Source organism: Salmo trutta, chromosome 12, assembly GCF_901001165.1.
Source record: "Salmo trutta chromosome 12, fSalTru1.1, whole genome shotgun sequence".
Taxonomy (NCBI): domain Eukaryota; kingdom Metazoa; phylum Chordata; class Actinopteri; order Salmoniformes; family Salmonidae; genus Salmo; species Salmo trutta.
In genome coordinates this window covers 65,591,797-65,619,291 of record NC_042968.1, presented here as the reverse complement: position 1 = coordinate 65,619,291, position 27,495 = coordinate 65,591,797, and the positions used below count along the sequence as shown (strand labels likewise).

The 27,495-nt window shown below is 44.6% G+C and overlaps 1 protein-coding gene across 2 annotated transcripts; it reads left to right on the top strand.

Annotated features, from left to right (window-relative positions):
* The first annotated feature begins 1,964 nt into the window (after positions 1–1,964).
* On the top strand, positions 1,965–27,076 carry LOC115204004 (cytospin-A). Of its 2 annotated transcripts, none has more exons than XM_029769192.1 (15): positions 1,965–2,220; positions 7,961–8,153; positions 8,273–8,435; positions 8,553–10,255; positions 10,411–10,618; positions 10,894–10,967; positions 11,179–11,348; positions 11,431–11,716; positions 18,442–18,520; positions 21,640–21,729; positions 21,895–22,012; positions 22,701–22,803; positions 24,537–24,653; positions 24,896–24,955; positions 25,651–27,076. In XM_029769192.1, the coding sequence occupies exons 2-15, from the start codon at positions 7,998–8,000 to the stop codon at positions 25,738–25,740; spliced, it is 3,417 nt and encodes a 1,138-aa protein (XP_029625052.1). In that variant the 5' UTR covers positions 1,965–2,220; positions 7,961–7,997; the 3' UTR covers positions 25,741–27,076. The 2 variants fall into 2 exon arrangements, with proteins under 2 accessions (XP_029625052.1, XP_029625050.1); XM_029769190.1 differs by having other exon boundaries at positions 1,966–2,220; positions 21,637–21,729.
* Positions 27,077–27,495: the final 419 nt, after the last annotated feature.

Genomic DNA, 27,495 nt, shown 5'->3' with positions numbered 1-27,495 from the left:
AATTAGTGCTGAATGTGCACTGTTCTGCTCCATTGTGCCTCCACGCTATAGCTTTTATTCAGGATGTATGCCGTGGGTTTCAATATGTCATTGGAATTGCTGTTAGGAGACTTACTGGGTGCTTTAGTCTCCCTTGCCTTTTGAGAAAACCGATATGTCATTCTGGCACATATTTTGAGACCAATACATGACCGTAGAGTTTGGTATCTCCATTCATGGTACTAGCCTGTGTTGGAGATCTCGTCTGAATATTATGATACCAAACTGAGTCCAATTCATTTTTGGAATAAATACGATACTGACAATAGACAAATGCTTAGTCAATAACTCTCACTCTGCCTTAGCTCTGTCTACAATAACAAAATATCTCATTTTCAGCTTTTCTGTTCCAGTTCTGTGTAAAATGAAGTCTACTGTATTTACAGAGTCATCTGATGGAAATGATATTAGTAGTAACTAAGTGGTATCTATACTTGTAGGAGGACACTTTCAAAAATCACTGTCAGTTATATGACTCATGTCTAGATCATATCGCTCAAGGCTCTATGCTGTGTATCGTTCATTTGTAAGATGTCCTTTGTTTGTTTTCCAATAACAGCCAAACAGTCTGTAACCACCTGTTGTCCTAACTGTTGCTACTGTATGTGTATGTATGTATGTATGTATGTATGTATGTATGTATGTATCAACATGTCACTAATCCAGAACATAACCTACTTTGGATGGGCTTGCACTTTCAGTTACTTTTGTTTTTAACTCCAGACTGCCCACTGTGATTCGTTAGGACATTTTCTGTTTGTAGAAAACCTTTGCAAAGAAAAGATGAAGGTTCTTTGAGTGTATATGGGTTAGTTGTCTCTCTAACCTCGTCTTATGGTTGTACAATACATACTGCATCATGCTAGAGACAGTGCTTACATTGGGTTCTTAGGTTTATTTATTGTGGTGTTCATCAAAGTGTGGCCAATACATTTAGGATGAAACAGTTGAACAACTGAAAGAGCACTTGGTTATTGATTGTCAGTGTGATACATATCATTTTCTTCATAGGGCTAGTCGCTTCCCTTCTTTCATGAAAAAGTAATATATGGCAACATAAGATACATTGTTATTCTAAATATGTGGAATGGATTTTAAAGTCTAAAAATATGGAATATATTACTCTATGTATGACTTTAGCATTTCAGTGTATGCATACTGTATGTGGAATGAGTATTATTTCAGTACTTGTAAGGTGACATGAGCCTGGCAATAGTTTATCACAATTCATGTATTACTCTTTCTTCTTGGGAATATGTTAGATTTATTCCATGTTTTCTAGTTAACTGTATGAGGCTAAAATGGGACTTGCTGGCCATCCACTGAAACAATTGACATTTTTCTCTTTTTCAAATTAGATTTATTTTCTTCTGGTAAACATACGTTTTGTTTTGGAGCTGTAAAAGGGATACTGTATTCTGAGGACAATACATGTTTGGAAGGCATTTGCAGCCTCTGTTTGTACAAAAAAATGCTAAATAAAATCTCCAGTATCTATGTAAAAATGTGTCAATGCCTTATATCTTCAAGACCTAACTGTTGATCCATATTACTAGATTTGAAAGATTGTAGACATGTCACCAATGTCACCACATCAGATTCACTACATGTCAGTATTTTATAAAATTATAAATGTTTCTCAACATCAGCAGCAGAGAAAGCCTGTATTTAGATAATATATGGCTCTGGCTGGCACCCACTTTGTATAATTTCAGCTACCTACCAAAAAGGACGGGGAGGGATCTGTCGGGAGGGATCTCACAATTCGAAGCCGTAATCGGTCTACTACGGTGCTCTAGGGACCAGGGTTTATTCATTACGGTCCCCAGGAAGAGTAACGTTAGCTGCTGCTTCTGCAAAAGAGAATGGGGATCCAAATAAACAAAACAGTGTACAGTTAAGAACCAAACGGAAGCAAACAGAGCTAATGGAAGGAAGCGAGGCGGGACCTACCTTCATTTGTCCAATAGAAACTCTCGTTTGCGTCTTCAGTTTGGAGTAAACGCCTTCGTTTGACAACACAATCCGCGTAATGATTACCTCGGTGCTGTGTCGGCGTCCTGTCAAAGAGAAGAGAAAGAGGCTAGGGTGGGACGCCGGGGATGGAGTGCATGAAATTACCAATATTTGGACATTGTAACTTCAAACCGATTATCGCTGGTGTGAACGAACGAATTCCAGGTAAAATGGGTTGGACGTTTTTATTTTTTTATTCTAATGTAGCTAGGTTATTAGCTGGCTAGTTAACTTCATGGAGCCAGCAGCGTCTCTGATAATTAGCTAGCTACAATGTAACAGTATCGAAACGATACACCACACGTATCTAGCTAACTAACGTTAATTAACTAGCTAACCTAATAGAAAAAAATGACCTTTTGTCTTTGCTCTCTTTGATTTTGTCAGCTAGCTAACGTTAGCTAAGTCAGCTAGCTAACGTTGCTTGAGGAGCTAACGTTAGCTGTCATAATTTCCAGTTGGGACACTTAACAAATTACTCAGTGTTTTATAGCTATAACGTCGTTGACTGTCAGCTCCAGTAGTTTCGAATGGCATAACGTTATAATGACAGAGATGTTTTTTTGTTTTCTTTATTCAGTTGTATTTTATGACAACTTCATCTCAGTTTTACCCAATATATCTTGTCCGTGAGTGCACTGCCAGTGACTTGTGTGTTGCGGTCCATTATACGACAACCAACCTTCGTTTTTGCCTTAAGTAACGTAACCATATGTCTAATGTAACCATACTAAACGTAACAAATCATACTCATTTGTGACCGACCGCCTCGATTCGGTGTTATGTTGCAAAATTTGACATTTAAATATTTTTATTTACATTGGATAAAAGTAGAGACTCCGAACTAGAAGATGCTGAATCATACACAGCAGTTGAGGAACAATGGGGAAAGTAATTTTGCTTTGAAAGTTGATAAACTTGTAACCCCACTTTTGATTAAATGGCCCAGCGCACCTACTGGAGAGCTCTTCTTTGTCTACACCCATTCAGCATCATTCACACCCTCTTAAACCTTAGTCCCACCTATCTCTTTAAGGATACACATGAGGCCATGTGCTAAACAGAGTGAGTAGTTTAGTAAACAACCAAAGATTTCAAGACTAAAAGTAGTAGCCTAGAATAAGGATAAAGTAAAAATACACTTTATCTAGTCCTTAGCCTATATCCTAATCTGATGTTGGTGCAGGTCATGTTGTTATTCACATTACTGTAAACACACACTATATCAAATAAGATGTTTATTTGTCACATGCACAGGAAACAGAAGGTGTAAACAGTACAGTGAAATGGTTACTTGCATATTTCCATAGTAACAATATCAAAAACAGAAAGTGTCCAGATAAATATTTTAATTATTAGATGCATACCTGACACACTTATCTAAATTGATAGGTCATGTGGACGAAATGCTATAACCATCTAGCTAAGTGGATGGGTCACTATTGTCTAGACATGTACACATGTTCATGAAATACAATAGATGGCTGTAATCACCCCCAGACACACCTGGCTAATTTGATGGGTCATGTAATCATCTGACAAAGTGGAGTCTTTTGTTTAGACATGTAGCTAGCTAGCTAAGCAATGAACTGGTGTCATCCAAACTCCTCCTACTATCAATACAAACATTGTCATAGCTGTAGTATGAATCTGCAGGTAGCTAAAGAGCTAACCAACTAGGTTCATTGTCAGCTAGCTAACATTAGGCTGTAACTAGCAATACAAATTCATTTCTGACTCAAATAATATCACTGCACAGATCATGCACGTAATGTTTGCTAGCAAGCTAACATTCGCTAACTAGCGAACAGTATGCTTTAACTTGAAAAGAAAATGACTTTTTGACAAAATTAGAAATGTATATTATCTGAAAATGTAGCTAGACTCTTACCCGAATACATGGATGGCAGACTGGAACCATTTAACTCTGTTTTGTTTGTAGCTACATGTTTGGCCAGCGTTGTCAAGTCACTCCGGTTCACACTGACCGTGGTGTGTGCAGAAAGTTTTTCCAACTGATCTGTCAATAGTGCTTGCTAAATTCAGGGCATCAATGTTGTTGAGAAAGGTAGCAAAAGTTTTTTGTAGTTCTCAATGGCTAACGTTATATATTTCAAAAACAGTGCGGTAGATAGGACTATTAACACATACTGAGCAGCTCTCGCTATAGACAGAAGCATGCTACATGGTAGACCAATCCAAACTCATCTCCCGGCAGGTCCAGCCCATCCATTATCTCAGCCAATCATGGCTAGCGGGAAAGTTCCTGTCTTTTTCCATGGCTAAACCAACTAGGCTCATAATTTAACAACTTTATTTGTATTTACGGATGGAGTACAAGTTTGTTATTAAAGCACATGCAAGTTCACATGTTCAAGAAGGCATTTCTGCCAAAAACAAATGCTATTTGATAAAAAAAAAACATGTTTACACGCAAATGCCTCTCCTGTGAAGTAATGACGTGCGCCATATGCCTAGTTTCCTGAAACGTGTCACATTTGACTGCCCCGTATTTACATTTACAATGTTACGTCTAGTCTGAGTCCAGGCTGGCCAGGCAGCACTCTCATAGGGCATGGTTTTAGGCGCAAGATGAGGAATTTGAGGCTAGTCTCTCTATTGCCTATCTAATGTATGATTTTATTCTCTCTCAGTTTATACATTAAAAGAGTGCAGCTTAAATATATTGTGGAGCAGCAAATGTAGGCCTATTCTCTATATAAGCATGGACAGTGAATCATGTTCTGGGTTTTGTGACAGCATTCCTTATGCATTCCTCTTCTGTGATGCTCAACTCGGGTGTTCTTGATATGATAGGGTACCTGTCAGGAGCTGTCTGGTGCTGTAAATAATGGTGCAGATGGCCTCTTAGAAGACAGTAGTGTTTTGAAAACATGGCACATATTGATTTGAGATTCATTTGTGGGATTCAGCAGTGTTACCAGCAGTTGTTACTGTCCTGTGTGAGAGTCCCGAGTCGTACTCAATCAATGCTCACTTTGGTCTAACTGGTAGTCATCAACCAACATGATTGTACCATTCAGCTGATCTCCAATTTCCTTCCTGCTCCACAGATCAACAATTTCCCCCCCATACAACCCTTTGTCCTCTACATCTCTATCTCTACTCTCTAGTTATCAGCATTGTTTCCTGGTGATTGTGTCGAAAGTCTGTCCGTTCTCCAGCCTCAGCAGCACCAATCTATATAGGCCTAGTACAAACCATACTATGCATAGTCCTCGCTCACTTCCTCCAGTATCTATCTGGTCTGATTTAGTATTGTCTTTAATTAGGTCAATAGGAAATTACAGTAGGCACTTTAACCCTACCTACATGTACAAATGACCTCGACTAACCTGTACTCCCGAACATTGACTCGGTACCAGTACTGTATATAGCCTCATTGTTATGTCATTTTATTGTTACTTTATTTTTTACTTTAGTTTATTTTGTAAATATTTCCTTATTTCTTGGAACTGCATTGCTTGTAAGTAAGCATTTCACGGTAAGGTCTACACCTGTTGTATTCGGCGCATGTGACAAATACAATTTGAGTTGAGTAAGCCATGCTCAGTGGGGTTCCAAAGACTCAAGACTAAGCTCAGCTGACTTTTACCCAGTCAGTGGCTCACTCAAGGTTAGACTCTATCATTAGACTGGCTCGCCCTTGGCCTGTCCACTGATTGCATTAGCATCAAATTAGATTTTAATCATAGGCAACTGATTTGAGTTGTAGGCTAAGAGTGCATTATGAAAGCTTTAAATTATAGGCTATTTCAGATCAGTCACATTTTTATGTTTCTCCTTTAAAAAAAAAATGGGCGAAGCTATTTAACATGTGGACTTGAAACAACAGAAATACATCTGCTGACTGACTGCCCTACCATTTGAAATTCCTGGTGTGTGTGTGAGTGTGAGAGAGAGAGAGACTAAATGTGAAATGAGGGAGTATATCCTACTCTCACACACCGCTGAGTTAAGAGTTGGTGGAAACCTCTAGCTGCTAGTGGCTATTACCATGTCGTCCCATCTCCCTCTCCTCTTGAAGTCCAGAATTCCAGCTAGGTTATGTTAGGATTTCGTAGTCTGTTATTGTCCGGTCCATGTTCAGGGAAGAATGTCTACCCTGACCCCCTGGTACTAATATCATAAAGCTCACCATGGCCAGACTATGATGTTTATTTACTGTATTTTAGGCTAGGCCTATGTATTTGTTATTTATTTTTTAAATGGCAAAATTCTTCTGGTAGTGGTTGTAAATAATTGAGCATAATGCTTCACTCTACAGAAGGATCTAGATTAGGTCATTTGTTCACCACTGTCACTCATTCTGTGTCTGACTGGTGTTGTTGGGTAAGTAAGCCTTTCTAGAAACTGTCTGACTCAGGGTGGTGTTGACATCTACTAGCCTCTTGTTTCAACATGATGCGCTACATGGATTTTCCCTGTTACTGGATGCCCCATCACAGCCAGTGATCCATGTTGGTGGGCTGCTGTCTCAGGTGTGTCTCCAGACGTCCTTGTTTTGTCTGTCAGGTGTGTCTCCAGACGTCCTTGTTTTGTCTGTCAGGTGTGTCTCCAGACGTCCTTGTTTTGTCTGTCAGGTGTGTCTCCAGACGTCCTTGTTTTGTCTGTCAGGTGTGTCTCCAGACGTCCTTGTTTTGTCTGTCAGGTGTGTCTCCAGACGTCCTTGTTTTGTCTGTCCGGTGTGTCTCCAGACGTCCTTGTTTTGTCTGTCCGGTGTGTCTCCAGACGTCCTTGTTTTGTCTGTCCGGTGTGTCTCCAGACGTCCTTGTTTTGTCTGTCCGGTGTGTCTCCAGACGTCCTTGTTTTGTCTGTCCGGTGTGTCTCCAGACGTCCTTGTTTTGTCTGCAGTACAAACGGGTCAAGTTCAAAGACAAGGGGACTGGGGAGAGGAAATGTTTAGTAGTGTTGATAATGGTCAAGATTTATCTTGTTATATAAATCGACTGACCTGTGAATGGGACATTAGACTTCATCAGGCAGGCAGTATATGATTCATTCTAGGTGATGGCGAGTAAGTAGCCTGTTCAATTTGAATAATCAGTCTTCAAGAAGAAGAGGGTCGCCATCTCAGACGTAGGTCAACATGTAGTAGAATACTTAAAGGCCAGCTGCTGTACTGAAAGTGAAATGTTATGACTAAAGTGAGTGATTTTTCTCATTGTCTGGGCACCGTTATAGGCCTGCACACAAAAGCTCCTCATGCCTTTTTAAGGCAAGGCCCAGTCGGCCTGTCCAGACCACAGTTACTGCTGCCGCAGTTCAACCGCCTCATGATGATGTGATGAGAGAGGCAGCTAGCTACACGCTTGAGACGTCCAATCACACGCTTTGCTTTGTGTGCTTTCAAACCTGCATCCAATGACCGTTCTCACCATGTGGTCTGTGTTTGTGTCTGAGAAGGAGGTAGTGCTGGCTGGCGTTTGAACATAAATAGACCGCAGCACGGGAGAATTGTAGTCATTTAGTCTCTACTCCAGATTAGACAGCAACTCCTTAGCTAATACCTAGCCTCTAGATCACAGACCATGACTTCTCCCAAGAAAACTACTACCACAGGCATCAGGTAATTTACTGGATTTTTAAAAGGCAATCTAGGCTAATTGAGTGTTCTTGCAATAGATTTAAAACTAAGGATTTACAATCTAGTATTTAGAAGGGCTGCATCCTGTAACACTTGTAGTTTTTAGGCTAAGCGTTTGTCAGTCTCGTTCTTTAGTATTTATATTAGCTGTAAGAGGTTGTTGACTGAGGTTAATTATGGTGCAAAAATATGACAGTTTTTCCTCTAAGAAACAAGAAACCCTCTGATACATGCATGTTACCACATCGTCTTGTTATTAACTCATCCTGCATGCTTGTGTGTTTTTGTTCCACACAGACTGCGCTGTAAATGTCCGAGAAACCGAGAGCCCAGTATGAGGAAAGCAACCAGGCCAGTGGCAGGCGTCTCCAAAGCCACAGTCACCAAGGCCCAGACCGTTGAGAAAGTCAAGCCTGAGGGCGCCACCACCACCATGGGCACAGCCGGCAAGAATACAGCCAAGACCTCTGCCACCGCGCCACTATCTAAGGTACAAATGCAGAAGGCAAAAGTGAGCACTGGCTTCATACGGCAACGACAACCATGGAAGCCCCTTTTATCTTTATAGGTCCAATAGCTGGGATAACTGTCATGTTTCTCTTTGGCCAGGCGAAGAGCAATGATGACCTGCCATCAGTAACAACAGTAGGCAGTGGAGCCTCTGCTGGGAGCAGCACTATTCCCAAGACGAAGAAGACTAGCTCTGTCCACTCTTCAAACTCCTCCACTACAGGTACCAGCAACCCAGAGGGCAAGACAAAGACCAACTCAGGTACATCATCAACACATAGAGCTACTTACAGACTATGCTCTGTTTGTGATTAGCTCTGATCCATATAAAAATGCCAACTACTTGACCTTCAATAATGTACTGTATTGTACTCCTCAGGCAAGCGTGGGACCTCCTCCATGGTGAAGGAGCTTGGTTCATCCCGGGAGGGCCTGCGGGAACGCTCCAGAACTTGCACCACCAGCAGGAAGCTCTCCGGACCCTCCGATGCCTTGTCACCGCCCAAGAGAGTCCGCTGCCGGACTGTGACTGAGTCTGAGTCCCGTATGAGCAAGTCCAAGTCGAACGGGCAGCTCAGCAACAAGACGGTCCTGGAGTGCAGGGTGAAGGACCTGCTGGGCCTGGCCAAGAGCAAAGACGTGGAGATCCTCCACCTGCGCACAGAGCTCCGGGGCATCCGTGTCCAGCTAGGCCTGCCCGAGGAGGAGGAAGAGGATGGGGGGAGCAGAGCCAGAGAAGAAGGCGAGGGAGAGGAGACTGCTGAGGCTAAGCCTACACAGAACCAGGAGAAGGAAGCCCCTACTCCGCTCATCTCTGCAGATGTGGAATCCACTCTGCTCTTGCTACAGGACCAGAATCAGGGGATCCGCGGAGAGCTGAACATGCTGAAGAGTGAGAACCGCATGCTGAAGGACCGGCTCAACGCCCTGGGTTTCTCCCTGGAGCAGAGGCTGGACAGCCCCTTAAAGACCCTGCAAGCCCACTGCCTTAACTCAGAACTTCCCCCAGCCCGCGATGGCAGTGATGGAGATGGAGGGTGCCCACGGGCCTCTTTTTTACAGGAGGTCTCCCCACACTGCTCTGCCCGCGGCTCTACTGAAGACCTTCTTGACCCCCGACGAGCCATCTCCCCTGAGGCGGCTGACAGCGAATGCAGCGAAGCCTACCAGCCAATCACCTCCAGCGATGATGCCCTGGATGCCCCTTCTGGTTCTGCCTCTGCCTGTGGCTCCTCCTCTGAGTCAGAGGGCGGGCCACCGAGTCACGGCGAGTGCTCCCGTAGAGGAAGCAGTGGCAACACCAGCGAGGTGTCGGTGGCCTGTCTAACGGAGCGTATTCATCAGATGGAGGAGAACCAGCACTGCACCTCTGAGGAGCTCCAGGCCACACTACAGGAGTTGGCTGACCTGCAGCAGATCACCCAGGAATTAAGCACAGAGAACGAGCGACTGGGTGAGGAGCGGACCATCCTGGTGGATTCCCTGTGCCAGCAGGGCGACCGGCTGGAGCTTTACTGCCGGCAGATGGACTACTTCCGGGGCCTGCTGGACGAGCACCGCGTGGCGTACGCCCCGGCTGACGAGGAGGACACTAAGAGCGGCCGCTACCTGGAACTGGAGCGCCGCTACGTGGACCTGACACAGGGCGCCCACTTCGAGAGGGAGCAGCTTCTGGGGGTGCAGCAGCACCTGAGCGGGGCGCTGAAAATGGCCGAGCAGGACAACGCCGAGGCCCAGGGCCTCATCTCAGCGCTGAAGGAGCGGGTGCACATGGCAGAGCGGCAGGCTGACATGGAGCGCAGGGAAAGAGCGATGGCGGCCGCAGAGCTGGAGGCCATGAGGGAGGCGGCTGGGGGGGAGCAGGCGGAGCTGGCTCGGTGCAGATTCCAGCTGGAGCAGGAGAGGCAGAGGGTGGCTGAGCTCTACTCCATCCACAACGCCGGGGACAAGACGGACATCCGCCACCTGCTGGAGAGCGAGAGGAGGGACAAGGAGAGGGCAGAGGCCGAGTCTGTTCAGCTGCAGGAGGACCTGGACCACACTCACAACGAGGCCGCCAAGCTACAGGACGACATCCGCAAGGTCACACGTTCTCATAGTTAAAACGCTTTCCATTCAGTTTCTCCATCAGTCCGGGATATTTTTTGAGCGTTAGTATTTCTCCCAGTTCATATCTTTGTATGTTTATGACACGTGTGCTCACACATACATCTATGTGTCTCCCATTCTCCCGTCAGCTGGAGGAGGACTTCCGTGCGTTCCGTGGCGAGGTGCAGAAGCAGTTGGCTGAGCAGAAGCGGGCCCTGGCCCAGCAGTGTTCTGAGCTGGAGGAGAGGGACACAGAGGTCTCGGACATGAAGGAGACCATCTTTGAGCTGGAGGATGAGGTGGAGCAACACCGAGCCCTCAAACTCCACGACAACCTCATGATCACAGACCTGGAGAGTGAGTGGTGGATGGATGCTAGGTTACATCCCCAAATGGCACCCTACCCTATTCCGTTTGTAGTGCACTACTTTTGACCAAGGCCAACAGGGTTCTGGTCAACATTTGTGAACAATTTAGGGAATAGGGTGTTATTTGGGATGTGGTAGCTCTCAGGTAAATGGACTAGGGGGAAACCTGATGTGTGACCACAAGGTGGGGACGTGGGACCATTATAACACAGCCAAGTAAGCCAGTTTATCCCATCTCCATTCATTTAATAATTTTTCTTTCAGACTCCGTCAAAAAACTACAGGACCAAAAACATGACATGGAGCGTGAGATCAAGATTCTGCATCGAAAGCTACGGGTAATTTGGGGAAGTGGGAGTTAAATGTTGCTCTGGTATGGAACATAACATGAAGATATTTAACACAGTTGTAATAAACATGGGTGTGAAGGCCCTTAGTGTTAGCCCATGGCTGCATCCCTACTCCCTATTTAGTGCACTACTTTTGACCAGGGCCCATAGTGGCCCAGGTGATGCGTGTCCATATCTGTGTTCACACCTCCCCTTGCAGGAGGAGTCTATTGAGTGGCGTCAGTTCCAGGCCGACCTGCAGACGGCGGTGGTCATCGCCAACGACATCAAGTCCGAGGCTCAGGAGGAGATCGGGGACCTGCGGCGCCGCCTACTGGACACGCAGGAGAAGAACGAGAAGATGAGCAAAGAGCTGGAGGAGCTCAAGAAGTATGTGGTCTTTGTTGTTGCGTGTGTGTGTTCCAATCTCCCTGTGTCAAAGATATTGACCATCTGTTATCTGTCTCTGTAGGCAGGATGAAGAGAGGGGCAGAGTGTATAACTACATGAATGCTGTTGAGAGGGACCTAGCTGCCCTGAGGCAGGGCATGGGTCTCAGCCGACTCTCCTCTACCTCCTCTGAGCCCTCTCCAACCGTTAAGACCCTCATCAAAAACTTTGACAACGCCTCCACTGCAGGCCCTGTCCCAACCTCCCCCACAGCAGCCGTGCCAGCAGTTACCACGATCGTTGCCCGTACACCCCTCAGCCCCAGTCCTCTGAAAACCCCACCCGCTGCTGCTATCTCTCCCATACAGGTAAGAAAAACACCCGATGGTAGACCAGTAGCCCATAAACAGCATTCTGAACCAGGTCACCAGGCAGCACAGGTCACCTCTGAGAAGGAGGAAGCTGTAGGTCTCTAACCCCATCCTGATTGGTTTGTTAGATGTCAGCCCCTCTATCGTTCCTTTCATGTGGTTCCCCTGCCTCAGCCCTGTCTTTGTAGAACTACTGAGAATTCCAGACCTATGCAAGACCTGATGGGACTTCCTGAAGGTTTATACCCTAACAGTCAAGATGTCCTCTTCAAGTTAACTTGGGATTTATGCTCTGAATAGGTGACACATGACCTTTATGTGACAAAACGGGTTGTTTGTGTGTCAAGTCGGGTTGGATGGAGAATGAGGAAGGGTGATTCTTGAACATTAACATTTTAACTTCTAATGGGTTCAGTTTAATGTCTTGGCCAACCTTTGGTTAGAACAGGCCCAGAGGCATTTTAACCATCACAAGACCAGTCAGTGAATTAAGGCAGGCTTTCAGTGCTACCACTGCAGCATGTTGTTTGAGTTAAGCTCCTGTGTTGGTTGCCAGTGCCAGCTATGTTAGCCTTGCTCATTCTAAGGCCCTGAGTGTCAAGTCCAGTCTAAGTCTGACTTTATGGGGAATAGAGCATCTGAAAGCTCTAGATATCATTGGCACCATATATCTGTCTCCACAGAAATAGAGCCGCGTGTCTTGAGTTAGCCTGTAAAAGGAGTATGCCTAAGTTTAGGGTTAGGCTTAGTGCAATTGATAGATTTTTTTTCTTCTTCTTGTAGGCTACATGTTCACAATTATAAACTGGCTTCTAAAAAGAAGCCTTAAACTAAAATACCTTAGGTTGGTCTTCATATTGCCACCACCAAAGTGTAAATCAACATACACAGGGTGCCGCCTATTGACTCAATCACTCTGTCTCCAAGACCAGTGAAATGTAACATCGTTCATTTGGATCGGTGAGTTCTGTCTGGCGCGCAGCCAATTTTTTTCAGTGAATCGGAAGGTCGCTGCTTGCGTTATTTTTGATTCAAGCTATAGGAAAGTCGCTTCCGTGAAACAAAGCTCTGTATGGCAGACAGACGATGGTCATGAAACATTAATTTACCCTGCGGAGTTTATTTTGAGAGCGGTCAATATAGCAGGCGCCTGGGAGATGCCCGTCCCTCACTCTGAGGGGCCTCACTCGCGTTTTAATGAAGATCAGGCCTGAGTGGTCAGATATATATTGTCTATCTAGGTTGGTGTAGAATAAATGAAGCGCTTTACAACATGATATTTTTTTATTATACAATGATGGTACAAAACATTAGGAACACCTAAGGTTGTTAGGGTGACTGTATTACCACCAGTCACGAGTCATGACCGCAGTCAAATTCCACATGACTATTGAGTCACGGTAACTAGGCTTCTCCTAAACTGCGCTCTGTTGCACTGATGGTCATTAGTAGCCTACCAAACTTGCTAACGGCCATCTCTGATGACCGGTACTCAGTGCTTTATTGTCCCTCTAAATCAATCTGACGCAACTGCAATCGAAAATCTAATCAAACAGTTCATGAGAGGCCTGAAATTCAGAGTTTGAGCACAATAGGATCACCTGTTGCACAGCGAGAGATAGCTCCTCATAGCCTCGGCCTTCCCTGTAGCTCAGTTGGTAGAGCATGGTGTTTGCAACACCAGGGTTGTGGGTTCGATTCCCACGGGGGGCCAGCACAGGAAAAAAAAAAAAAATGTATGAAATGTATGCATTCACTACTGTAAGTCGCTCTGGATAAGAGCGTCTGCTAAATGACTAAAATTTAAATGTAATAGCTGGTTGATGTATGGAATTAAAGAAGTGTTCCTATAAGCCCATGTTGCGCAACATTTCTATAGGCTATGCATTTGCGTGAGAACAGTTTTGATGGCCTCTATTAAAAAGAGGAGGTTTCCATCAGCTTAGGCTAGGCCTACTATATTTGTTTCTCAACTTTCCTAATATTAAGCACATTGCTTTGCTTTATGACCGGGTAACCTACCTGGCTGGCATGAAAATGAACAACATTTTTTTTTATATATATATTTCACACATACACTACGTGGACATAGATTTATGAATTAACAGGTGTATAAAATCGAGCATACAGCCATGCAATCTCAATAGACAAACATTGGCAGTAGAATGGCCCGTATTGAAGGGCTCAGTGACTTTCAACGTGGCACCATCATAGAATGCCACCTTTCCAACAAGTCAGTTGGTCCAATTTCTGCCCTGCTAGAGCTGCCCCAGTCAACTGTAAGTGCTGATATTATGAAGTGGAAACGTCTAGGAGCAATAACGGCTCAGCCACGAAGTGGTAGGCTACACCAGCTCACAGAACGGGAGTGCTGAAGCGCGTAGCGCATAAAAAATTGTCTGTCTTCGGGTTGCAACACTCACCACCAAGATCCAAACTGCCTCTGGATGCAATGTTAGTGCAAGAACTGTTTGTCAGGAGTTACATGAAATGGCCGAGCAGCCGCACACAAGCCTAAAATCACCATGCGCAATGCAAAGCGTCGGCTGGAGTGGTGTAAAGCTCGCCACCATTGGACTTTGGAGCTGTGGAAATGTGTTCTCTGGAGTGATCAATCATACTTCACCATCTGTCAGTCCGATGGCTGAATCTAGATTTGGCGGATGCCAGGAGAACGCTTCCTGCCTGAATGCATAGTGCCGACTGTAAAGTTTGGTGCAGGAGGAATAATGGTCTGGGGCTGTTTTTCATGGTTTGGGCTAGGCTCCTTAGTTCCAGTGAAGGGAAATCTTAACGCTGCAGCATACACTGACATTCTAGACGATTCTGTGCCTCCAACTTTGTGGCAACAGTTTTGGAAAGGCCCTTTCCTGTTTCAGCATAACAATGGCCCAGTGCACAAAGCAAGGTCCATACAGAAATGGTTGATCGGTCTGGAAGAACTTGACTGGCCTGCAAAGAGCCCTGACCTCAACCCCAGGAAAAGTAGCTGCTGCTTTTACAACAGGCAACGGGGATCGTAATAAAATACCAAATACCCATCGACCACCTTTGGGATGAATTGGAACGCCGACTGTGAGTGAGCCAGGCCTAATTGACCAACATCAGTGCCCGACCTCACTAATGCTTTTGTGGCTGAATGGAAGCAAGTCCCTGCAGCAATGTTCCAATATCTAGTGGAAAGCCTTCCCAAAAGAGTGGAGGCTGTTATAGCAGCAAAGGGGGGACCAACTCCATATTCATGCCCATGATTTTGGAATGACATGTTTGACGAGCAGGTGTCCACATACCTTTGGCCATGTAGTGTATTATTTAGTGTATGTAAAGACAAGATTAAATTGAGAATAGTCTAATGGGTGAGAATATAATCACTTGTGAATAATGCCCAGAGTGTACAATCAGGCAAGAAACAGCGCATGCATTTTTTTGCAACCTTTTTTTAATCCTAGTTTCATGCATCATGTGGCATATATGTTTTGCTAAGGTTTGTATCGCAACTGAAGTGGCCAAATAACTCCAAACATTGCCTATAGGCCTAGGACCCCTGAAACATGGTTGGAGAGCCCATTGACTACAGAGCCTAGTTAAGTGTTTATTTTTGTGGGCCGTTCTAAAATAATGTAAATGAGAGACTGATGAAGTGTGTGCAGCCTGCGCAAGAAACAGAGCAGAGTGCTTGCTTTGAGAGTTGTCTCATGTAATCTTAGAATGTGTTAGAGATCAAAACATATAGCCTAACGTTTGTATCACAACTGAAGTTGCATGAATAACTCAATGAATCATAAAGGAGGACATGTTTCTTTTGTTAACCGCTCAACACAGAATGCCCCCATATGCGCACTTCCTCGGAAATCGTTTGGGGAGAAATATCCTTTCTATTTTATTCAGCTATGTTCAATTGTATTATTACTATAAAATAATGCCACAGGAATTATAAGCAAATCTTACCTGCTTAAGTGAACTAGTGTAGCCCACTGACATATGGCATAGCCAGGTTAGGACCTAACATAAGGACGACTCAGAATATGCTATTCTGTTCTTTCTGAAATAGAAACATCAATGTTTCTTTAGACCTGCCTAAAATAATAGATTTATTTTGATTGTGTAGGCTATATTATACTGAACAAAAATATAAATGCAACATGAAACAATTTCAACGATCTTACTGAGTTACAGTTCATATAAGGAAATCAGTCAATTGAAATAAATTCATTAGGCATTAATCTATGGATTTCACATGACAGGCCCACTCACTGGGGAGCCAGGCCCAGCCAATCAGAATTAGTTTTTCCCCACAAAAGGGCTTTGTTACAGACAGAAATACTCCTCAGTTTCATCAGGCTCCCGAGTGGCGCAGCGGTCTAAGGCACTGCATCTGCAGTCCCAGGCTCCATCATATCCGGCCATGATTGGGAGTCCCGTAGGGCGGTGCACAATTGGCCCAGCATCGTCTGGGTTTGTCCGGGGTAGGCTGTCATTGTAAATAAGAATTTGTTCTTAACGGACTTGCCTAGTTAAATAAAAGTTACACATCAGCTGTCCTGTGGTATCGTCTGAGACCAGCCACCTGGTGAAGAAGCCGGATGTGGAGTTCCTGGGCTGGCGTGGTTACACATGGTCTGCCGATTGGAAGTACTGCCAAATTCTCTAAAACGACATTGAAGGCGGCTTATGGTAGAGAAATTAACATTAAATTCTCTGGCAGTCAGCATGCCAATTGCACGCTCCCTAAAAACTTCAGACATCTGTGGCATTGTGTTGTGTGACACAATGGGGTTTGTTAATTTATTGTCCCCTGCACAAGGTGCACCTGTGTAAGGATCATGCTGTTTAATGAGCTTCTTGATATGATTCTTGGCAAAGGAGAAATGTTCACTAACAGGGATGTAAACACATTTGTGGGATCTTTTATTTCAGCTCATGAAACATGGGACCAACACTTGCTACGTTTATATTTTTGTTCAGTATAAATAGATTTATTATACTTTTTAAAAATGTAGATGTTCCAAAGGTCCACAGCAGTGGCTTGTCGGCTATGCGTGGAAGCCGGAAATGCTAAACATGTTTATGTCAATTACCGGAAGTTATTTGCATGACAATCACCGGCTGTCATGACCCCCACAGCCCTAGGAACACCTGCTCTTTCCATGACAGACTGACCAGGTGAAGCTATGATCCCTTATTGATGTCACTTGTTAAGTCCACTTCAGTCAGTGTAGATGAAGGGGAGGAGACAGTTAAAGAAGGATTTTTATGCCTTGATGTAAATGTGTGCCATTCAGATGGTGAATGGGCAAGACAAAAGATTTGTACCTTTTTTGATGGGGTATGGAAGTAGGTGACGGGCACAGCAGCTTGAGTGTGTCAAGAACTGCAACGCTGCTGAGTTTTACACGCTCAACAGTTTCCCGTGTGTATCAAGAATGATCCACCACCCAAAGGACATCCAGCCACCTTGACACCATTGTGGCAACATGGGCCAGCATCTTTGTGAATGCTTTCGACACCTTGTAGAGTCCATGCCTTGACGAATTGAGGCGGTTCTGAGGGCAAAAGGGGGTGAAGCTCAATGTTAGGAAGGTGTTCCTAATGTTTTGTACACTCTGTGTATATTACACAGATATCCAAACTGCACATTTGTGGAGTTCTTAGTAACTCATAGGAAAAATCTTAATAGACTCATGTCCATCAGAATTATTTTCAGAAGTTATGTTAAAAATAATGAATGTTGATGTATTTAAGGTCAAACTTGGTTGTTATTAGGCTGATGTCTCCTTTTCTAAATTTGTGTCGTGTTTCATCGTTGGTTTATTTGTGCCAAGTCAGTAATTGCAGGCCTCCTGGAATAGAAAGAGTAGTGCAGTGAGTCAGAGAGGACAAAGCAGTGCAGGGGGGTGAAATATCTGGCCCGCGGGTAGTTTTGAGTAATAAATCCTATAGTTTCTTGACTGTCCAGTTCGCTAATAATCACCGAAGTGAAAGCTAGACAGAGGGCATCGGAAATTCCAAAACGATGGATAGAGGACTTTTGTTTTTTGTGCAAATTTTGACGGTGAGGAAATCTAACCTATTTTCAGTCCTGCCATCCGGACCTCGTTGAAGACCCAATGCGGCCCCCGGGGCAAAATGAGTTTAATGCCCCTGAAATGGAGGAAACGGGCTCAAGACACTGAAAGTGGAAGCACTCTGTGACCCACATCCTCTTCCAGTACACCATGAGTTATCCTAGCCTAGTCCCATCTGTTTAGCCTTTGTCTTGCCAACTCCATCTCTGTCATTGCAAAGCCAACAATGTTTGGCGTGACGAGGAGTTGGCATGACAGCACAAACAACATGGATGGCACTCAGGCTAGCGTTATTGCTCTGTGGCTCAAACTCAGCACCAACATCATTACATAATGATGGTACACTTCACCTTAATTAACAAACCCCAAAGTTTACTGATCAATTCATTTATAATTTGTAGGTTTTGTTGACTTTTATTTAAAAAAAATACACTTTGGTGTGGTTTTCATATAAGCCCTTGGGCTTTCAACAACTGCACTCTTTTTAAAAATTGTATTTTAATATATATATATATTTTTTAATCACTTTTCTTTGGTGCGACTAAAATATTAGGAAGTTCATTACTTTGAGTAGTTTAGCTCTGCTGTCCTCATTAATGAAGTATATTGCTGTAAGTGCGTGTGTGTGTGTGTAATTCTCCTCTGTTGCTGTGTTAGAGGCACACTGCGTCGACCCCCAAACCCCTGTCCTCCATGGTGGATAAAAGGTCCAGCTACACAGACCTCAATATGCCAGGTGGGTACAACAGTCTTCATTCATATCAACTATATTCTGTTGGACAACCGTTGACTCCAATTAGTCGACTGGTCGATTGTTTGGTCAGTAGGCTGTTGGTCGAGCAAGAGTTATTTTTTTGTCGAGCAGTAGCAAATGTATAGTACCAGTCGAAAGTTTGTTCACCTACTAATTTCAAGGGTTTTTCTTTATTTTTACTATTTTCTACATTGTAGAACAATTAATGAAGACATCAAAACTATGAAATAACACTCATGGAATCATGTGGTAACCAAAAAAGTGTTAAACAAATCAAAATATATTTGCGATTCTTCAAAGTAGCCACCCTTTGCATTTTCCAACAGTCTTGAAGAAGTTCCTACATATGCTGAGCACTTGTTGGCTGCTTTTCCTTCATTCTGCAGTCCAACTCATCCCAAACCATCTCAATTGGGATGAGGTTGGGTGATTGTGGAGGCCAAGTCATCTGATGCAGCACTCCATCGCTCTCCTTCTTGGTCAAATAGCCCTTACACAGCTTGGAGGTGTGTTGGGTCATTGTCCTGTTGAAAAACAAATGATAGTCCCACTCAGCGCAAACCAGATGGGATGGCGTATCACTGCAGAATGCTGTGGTAGCCATGCTGGTTAAGTGTGCCTTGAATTCTAAATAAATCACAGACAGTGTCACCAGCAAAGCACCCCCACACCATCACACCACCTCCTCCATGCTTCACAGTGGGAACCACACATGCGGAGATCATCCGTTTACTTACTCTGCGTCTCACAAAGACACGGCGGTTGGAACCAAAAATCTCTAATTTACCCTCATCAGACCAAAGGACAGATTTCCACCGGTCTAATGTTCATTGCTCGTGTTTCTTGGCCCAAGCAAGTATCTTCTTGTTATTGGTGTCCTTTAGTAGTGGTTTCTTTACAGTAATTCGACCATGAAGGCCTGATTCACGCATTCTCCTCTGAACAGTTGATGTTGAGAGGTGTCTGTTACTTGAACTCTGTGAAGCATTTATCTGGGCTGCAATCTGAGGCTGGTAACTCTAAAGAACTTATCCTCTGCAGCAGAGGTAACTCTGGGTCTTCCTTTCCTGTGGCGGTCCTCATGAGAGCCAGTTTCATCCTAGCGCTTGATGGTTTTTGCGACTGCACTTGAAGAAACTTTCAAAGTTCTTGAAATGTTCCGTATTGACTGGCCTTCAGGTCTTAAAGTAATGATGGACTGTCGTTTCTCTTTGCTTATTTGAGCTGTTCTTGCCATAATATGGACTTGGACTTTTACCAAATAGGGCTATCTTCTGTATACCACCCCTACCTTGTCACAACACAACTGATTGGCTCAAATGTGTTAAGAAGGAAAGAAATTACACAAATTAACTTTTAACAAGGCGCACCTGTTAATTGAAAGGCATTCTAGGTGACTACCTCATGAATCTGGTTGAGAGAATGCCAAGAGTGTGCAAAGCTGTCTACATGATTCCATGTGTGTGTTATTTCATAGTTTTGATGCCTTCACTATTATTGTACAATGTAGAAAATAGTCAAAATAAAGAAAAACCCTTGAATGAGTAGGTGTGTCAACTTTTGAAAATGTGTCTACCTGAATAGCCTACAGCACAAATGGCCTACAGCTGTGTCTGTCCCAAGCTCACTGGTGCAGGAAACTCTTGAGGGCACAGAATATTTTATACAATGTTGCAAGATTGCTGGAATCCGCTTCAGGGCCTGACCCAAGTTAATAGTTGATACAATGTTTTTTAAGTTGGTTGCAGACAGGCCATGCATAGCCAATGTGATTTGTAGGATGTTTATTTTTATCAGGATATTTTCTACCTGTGGCTGCAATGTTTTTATTTGTTGGCTTTATGTAGGCATGTTTTACATAGTTGGCAATAAGTTACTTTTTAGGTTTATCATTTGAATATAGATTTGGATAGAATTCTGGTTAACCACATGACAATGATTTTGCAATATGAATACGTTATTATAAATGGAACTGTTCCACGAAAATGTTCATATGAAAACCATAACTGGCACAGAGATCAGAAGAAATGGTAAGATAAATTGGCATTCCATATGAGAAAGGTTGCCGACTCCTCTAGCCTATTTCCGGCAACTTCAGGAGAGTAACGGCAGAATCTCCGAAAGCCAGCATGTGCGTTTTTAATTGTGTTTCTTCTGGTTATCTTGATCTCTGGCTCTCTTGAATCATTTGTGTTCTATTTCATCAAACGGTGTGCTTAAAGCATCAGACAAGCTCAATGCATATAGTTGATTTCATTAAAACACAGGGTGTTTTTAATAAAAGATTCTAATTGTAATATTTTGACTAATTTGATTGGTCGAAAGAACATACGACTACGATTTCGGGCAATCACATGACATTAGTCATTTTAGTAGATGCTCTTCTAGTCAGGGCATTCAACTAGTTTAGTAGGTTTCCTCACTGCGCCGTGACATCTCAGACAAAGAACCCCGCAAGCCAAGAGTGCCGTCTAGGAGGTCCATGTATCGCCTGGACAGTGGTGGTTGTAACGGTAGGGCAGTGTGTAGCAGAATGGTAGGGGATTGGATAACTCCGACCCACCAGGACTGTGAGATTGACCTCTATCTTGAGTGTCAGGTGTAATAATGGAAGAAGCCCCCCCAACCGACCCTTTCATTTTAAAATGAGGTTCATATAGCAGGCAGCCCTCAGTGGGGAGGCCACAGGCCCAGACAACAGGGCTTGGTGAAAATGGCATCCTATTCCCTGTATAGTGCACCACTTTAATGACCAGAGCCCTATAGGCCCTGGTCAAAAGTAGTGCATTTAATAGGGTGCCATTTGTGCTGCGGACCAGGAGAAATGGGAGTGTGCCACGGTGGATTTAGCCCCCCGTTCACACGCTAATTTAGAGCCACCGCTGCTAGCTCAGCTCACACTGTTTTTCCACGAAGCATGGCACAAAAGCAGCCCACTGCTTTTGTATTTCGAGAAAAAGTCTGCTTGCATTAACAGGTATTAATGAAGGTTTTAACTTGGGCTCTGTCGTTAGCTTATTTTACTGGTAGGGCTCTTAGTTCCCCTATGGGTTCATTTAGAGTAATAGGGACTGGTGTGTGTTCTCCATCCCCTACAGCAGATCACCTGTTCCGGGCCTCCTCTGGGACCCGCACCCCCTCTGTCCTTCAGAGGGTCCCCAACATGGACTCCTCCTCCAAGTCCCTCTCAGGTGTGTGTTTACGCCACCATATGTACCTGTGTCAGAGGCTGTAACATAAATCTGTTCCTGTGTGCTCCAAGTGACCTGATTGCGGCTTGATAGTTAAAGTAATGTGATTGTGGTACTGATGACACTGTGGTAAGCTACTACTAAAACAGTGACCTGTGTCCCCAGTGTCTCGCAGGAGCAGTGAGGAGCTGAAGAGAGACATGTCTTCCTTAGAGAACACCTCCTCCCCCGCAGCCTCCTCCCCCACCGCCTCAGTCCCTCCCTCCACAAGGGGACGCTTACGGTATGCACCCTCTCTCTCTCCGTCTGTGTGCGTCAGTATCTGTGTGGCGTGCTATCTGTTTGTGCGTCTGTGTCCCATGTCCCCATGGCTGAACAAATGAGTAGATGAGCAAAGTGACAGACTGATTGTCCAGTCTAACAGAGGGACGCAGGGGGCGAACTGGAAATGCCAGGTCATTTGGGAGGCGTTGACTGGAAATCTAATTGACTGTAACCTGATAACCATATATTGACCGCTGACAACACACACTGCTCTGAATGGCTGAGGGGCTCGACTGAAAGGACAAATTTCGTTCCTGAGCTCCATCTCTGTATTCCCCTCGCGCTCTCTCTATCCCCCTCTCTCTGAGTCATTCAATCTCATGGAAGGATTCTATTGTTCACCATCTTGACATGCTAGTTGGTGAATGCAGGGGTCTGGGAGAGTATAGTTACATAGGATGAAAGACAGATAACACATTGCATTTTTTAGTTTTTCAATGCCCCCCCGACGTGTTGTAGATCATCTTCTGAAAGAGACACGACGAGACTGTTTCCTGGACACAAAAAAAATCAGGCTCAATGGAGAATCTCCATAGAAAATGTATTTTAGTCCAAGATCAGGCTTACTCTGTGTCTGTAAAACGGCCCTTTGTGTAGGATCCTTCTTTCTGTCCGTGTGCTCTTTCATTCCTTCTGTGTGTCCATAGGGAGGGGAGAAAAGACGCCCTGTCTGCACTGGCCAGGGAGTACGGGGGATCCAAGAGGAACGCCCTGCTCAAGTGGTGCCAGAAGAAGACTGAAGGATACCAGGTACTAACAGGGTGGGGAATGGGTGGAGGGTACAGGCTGCCATAAGACCCCAACTAGCGCACCGTACTCACTCCATCCCATTGGACAATGCTTTGGTTTCTCAACCGGTTTAGATGCAGGAAAGAATATCAGATCATTACCGTTACTCTGTTTTGATCAATAGGGCCATTGCCTTATGCGCTTTCTCCAATAGCTGCAAACACAGGCGGTAAACGCTGCGTTTCCTTCCTGTTCGTTTCCAATCAGAGCCCCTTCCTACTCCTTCCAGGCTTTTAAGATGTTTACCCACCAGGAAGCATTAAGGACTGCCCTGTGTAGTTACCATGGTAGCAGTTAGGCTTTACCCTCTCCAGGAAGTGTGCCAGACTTCACCGACGTCCCGGCCCTTCCTCTGCCCTCTCCCGTTCGCTGAATCTCTGCACGGCATGGGCTGGGGCACGTTGGCACAAATGGGCATTTTGTGCTACAACAGAGACTATAAACCTCTCTTTTTTTAGGGGGGGGCCCCCTATGGAGTTGCCCACGAGTTCTTAGCTGTTCAGTCTGGGAAATGGAACGACAAGGCCTTTGCTACAATGCTAAATAGCCTCTTTAGTTTGTATTTTCTATTGGTCCCCTGGATCCCTTCTAAATCGTAAATTTTCTCTCCACAAACAGTCTTCTCTCTTGTTCTCTTTTTTTATATACGGTATATAGGCCTATGTGGCATTGTTTTCATGTGGCCCATAGTTAATGTGCTCATTACCTGTGCTCTGTTGCTGCTCGGAGTGCTTTGTGCCAGTTGACTCACTCACTGCCATGCTCACTGTAAACACACTGCTACCAGCCAAGCCTTTCCTACCGTAGCTCAGCCCTGTTTTTCCACAGATTATACTTTAATGCTCTCTGCTGGGATCCTCCTGTCGCTTGAACTCTACGATGCATCGTTGATTCATATCCTCCTCTGGTAAAGCACGGGGATGCATAGAGAATGCATTCCTTAAACATGCCTAATTTTTATGTTCCTTGTTTCTAAGTATGTCAGCGTTTTTAACAGTCCTTTCTCAATAGTAGTCCTTTTTGTGTGGGGAAGGTTTCCGAGGAAAAGACGAGTTGGCAAAGCTACGCAACCAGTGTGACTCACCATAGTTAGTGACTAGAGTGCCTTTGTCCGCAGCATGTGTAGTCCTGGTTAACACCAGTGAGACGGGTGTTGTGATCCCGGAGAGCCAGTGAATTGGGGTCCCACAGAGAGCAGTGACACCTCTTGGCGAAGTAAGCAGGCACCCCCTTCCTCTTCCATGCGCCACACTGCGGTGTCCCTTGTGTAATGGTGCCCTGGTATCTGTGCCATTTTCTTCTCCCCATGTCCCTTGACACGCAACCATCTCTGATGATTGACACAGGTTCCCTGTGACCCTTAGAAGACATGTGAGGGCTGCCTTGCTGTAGGCAAGGGCTGCGTCCCAAATGGCACCCTATTCCCTATATAGTGCACTACTTTTGACCAGGGCTCATTGGGCACGCAGAAGGGGGTGGCGGAAGGTTGAAGTCAAACTCTCTCGCTCGAGTGCAAGGCAGTGTGAAGTGTAACTAGTGTGCTAAAACATGTTCCTTCTTCCACTTCCCTTGAAAGACCACAGTTTGCGTAATCTACGGTTGTTGCTGGTGGTTTGGGATGACATGGTCAAACATAAGGATAGCATATGGCTGGGGTTTTGTTGATTCCTTACTGTTATGCTCCTTCTCTGCAGAACATCGACATCACCAACTTCAGCAGTAGCTGGAACGACGGGCTGGCCTTCTGTGCTGTTCTCCACACCTACCTGCCTGCCCACATCCCCTACCAGGAGCTCTCCAGCCAGGACAAGGTGAGAGAGGCTCCCACTGTCAACTAAGGCAGTCATGGTGGAGTCCCTGGACACAGATTAAGTCTAATCGTGGACTTAAAAGCATTTTCATTGGAGATTCTCCATTGAGCTTGCTTTATAGTCCATAGCTAGGCTTAAGCTGTGTCCAGGAATCCGCCCCTACAAGTGTTTGGAAATTTGTGTCATGTACGCGCTTTGTTGTTCGTTCATCAAAAACGTTTATTTTCTCCCTTTTCTTTCAGAAGCAGAATTTCACACTGGCTTTCCAGGCCGCGGAAAGTGTCGGGATCAAGTCCACGTTGGTAGGTGTCCGAGCTAAAAGGAACCCAAGACGGCTCCACCATTTGAACGAAAGGATATTTGACTACCACTAAAAGCGTAGCAGGAAATGAGTGAGATGCTTTATTTGACGGGGGTGAGAGAGACATTCCATGTAACTTCCTCCCCTTTGTAAGGCTTGACTAGGCAACAGAAAGACGGGGCTGATATATAGTTGCACCTACAGCAGCAATGCACACCAACGTCACATAGTTTGGCCGGCTGTAGCCTGTGAGGCCTTAAAAGAAGTGTTCATGTCAATAGCGAGCAGCTCCAGTTTATTTAGGAGCTGTGTCACACCAAGGCCAGTTGACTTCATCTTAACAAGAGACAGGCTGGGTTGCCTCTGTGGGTGATCCACTGTTTTCCCCAATACACACGCCAGAGAGACGACAGAGGGAGGAGATTTGCTATTAAAACAACAGAGACATGCTCTCTGGGTTGACAATTATATGACCATTTAGATATTAAGTAGAGGCAGGAACACCTCTCAATCTTTCTCTGGTGGAAAGTATTGTGACTTCTTACTCTTAGGCCAAACGAGGGGTGCTTGCTTATTCCTCACCATCTCTTACTCAGAGAATATTCTGCACGTACAATTTGCAGCGAAAGAAACTATGCAGTGTGTTACGCATTTGTATTGCAACCCATATTATCTCTCTCTGACTCACTCTCTCAGGACATTGGAGAGATGGTGTACACAGAGAGGCCTGACTGGCAGAGTGTGATGACCTACGTCACGGCCATCTACAAGTACTTTGAGACGTGACCCATCTTCAAGCCTGAACACCTCGCTGCCCCGCACACCCCAGACTACATTTCCAGCCAAGGCTGTCATCGCAACACTGGACAACCTTAGAGCAACATCAGCTAATGCTACCTGCAAGGACTTCTGGGACCCTGAGTTCTACATTTTAAGCGCTATCGCTTCAATCCATCCAATATTTTCCATGTGTACACTGCAATGTTCTACAAACTCTTGGCTTGGGATGCTCATGTGGCTTCTCAGTTAGACTGAAACCCTCGAAGACTATGCTATGGATAGACCGAGGCCCTGGTTATTGGACAATGTGTTGACCAGGCCCCCCATCTGTCACTCAACTTTCCTTGGATCAGTGACTTCCTGTATACTCAAGTCTTTTGACCTCTTGACCCCAGCCTTATGTGAACTCTGCGCTGTCAGCAGTAGCCTATAACGCCATGATCACCTCCAACACTACACTGCAAGTTAGGTAGTACATGTTTAGCGAGCTGAAAAATAATGTGGGTATGGATTTGGAATACTGCAGAGAACAGGACTGCGTTTTAAAAATTGCTTTGCCCATTTTGTCCGAGCAATGACTTTAATGGTAAGTGTGCCTTGCCTGATAGAGGGTCCAGCTTAACTGCAACGGTAGGTGTTGTGTACTGTTTTAGCCCGATGCTTTGCTGTGATGTACATTATCTCTTTGGAATATATATATAAGTTTGGCAGATGAAGATATCTTGAACTTCACAATAGTCAGTGCCATGTTAGTCTCTTGTTTGTCATAATTGGCCAATACAATAAGCATTGACCATTAGTAACAGAAGTCAATCGCATTGAAGTCTTTTACACCATTTTACATTTTTGTTATTTTTCTCAGTCTAGCAGTCTGTTGTGTCCAAACTCTGCGAAACTGATGGTTGGCCATCATGGCCAGTCTCTGGGTGTATAGTGAGGTCAGTTTCCCTGTAACACACCAATCCATAAATAGGCTGAACAACACAGGGAGCTAACCTGATAAGCTAACAGATTTGTCATTACGGTAAAGGCACCGCTTACTGTTCCACAAATCCTCACTGGTTTCAAAGCACAACGACGGGAGGGGAGGCTCTTTACTCAAATGGAATGTGTTTAAACCTTCATCAATGCCATAAAAAAACACTTTGAAGGTTTCAAAGGGTGATTCCTCATGGACAAACAAGGACAAAAAAAATAGACTATGATTTTGGGGATTTTCATGACATGTAATCCATAGAATGGTCCTTTGGAGGAATGATTGTTGACATACAGTGCCTTCGGAAAGTATTAAGACCCCCTTGACTTTTTCCACATTTTGTTAGGTTACAGCCTTATTCTAAAATTGATATAAATAGTTATTTTTTCTACACACACTACTCCATAATTACAAAGCAAAAACTGGTTTTGTAGAAATTTTTGCTAATTTATTAAAAATAAAGACGGATCACATTCACATAAGTATTCATACCCTTTATTCAGTACTTTGTTGAAGCACGTTTGGCAGCAATTACAGCCTTGAGTCTTCTTGGGTATGACGCTACAAGCTTGGCACACCTGTATTTGGGGAGATTCTCCCATTGTTCTCTGCAGATCCTCTCAAGCTCTGTCAGGTTGGATAGGGAGCATCGCTGCACAGCTATTTTCAGGTCTGTCCAGAGATGTTAGATCGGGTTCAAGTTTGGGCTCTCGCTGGGCCAGCCAATGACATTGAGACTTGTCCCAAAGCCACCCCTGAGTTGTCTTGGCTGTGTACTTAGTGTC

What these genes read in the sequence shown, in the direction of transcription:
- LOC115204004 (XM_029769190.1), top strand. Translation starts at nt 7,998, where the DNA reads ATGAGGAAAGCAACCAGGCCAGTGGCAGGCGTCTCCAAAGCCACAGTC. An exon ending in CACAGACCTCAATATGCCAG is followed by an intron (nt 18,521 to 21,636) that starts GTGGGTACAACA and finishes CATCCCCTACAG; the next exon opens with CAGATCACCTGTTCCGGGCC. An exon ending in AGCTCTCCAGCCAGGACAAG is followed by an intron (nt 24,654 to 24,895) that starts GTGAGAGAGGCT and finishes CTTTTCTTTCAG; the next exon opens with AAGCAGAATTTCACACTGGC.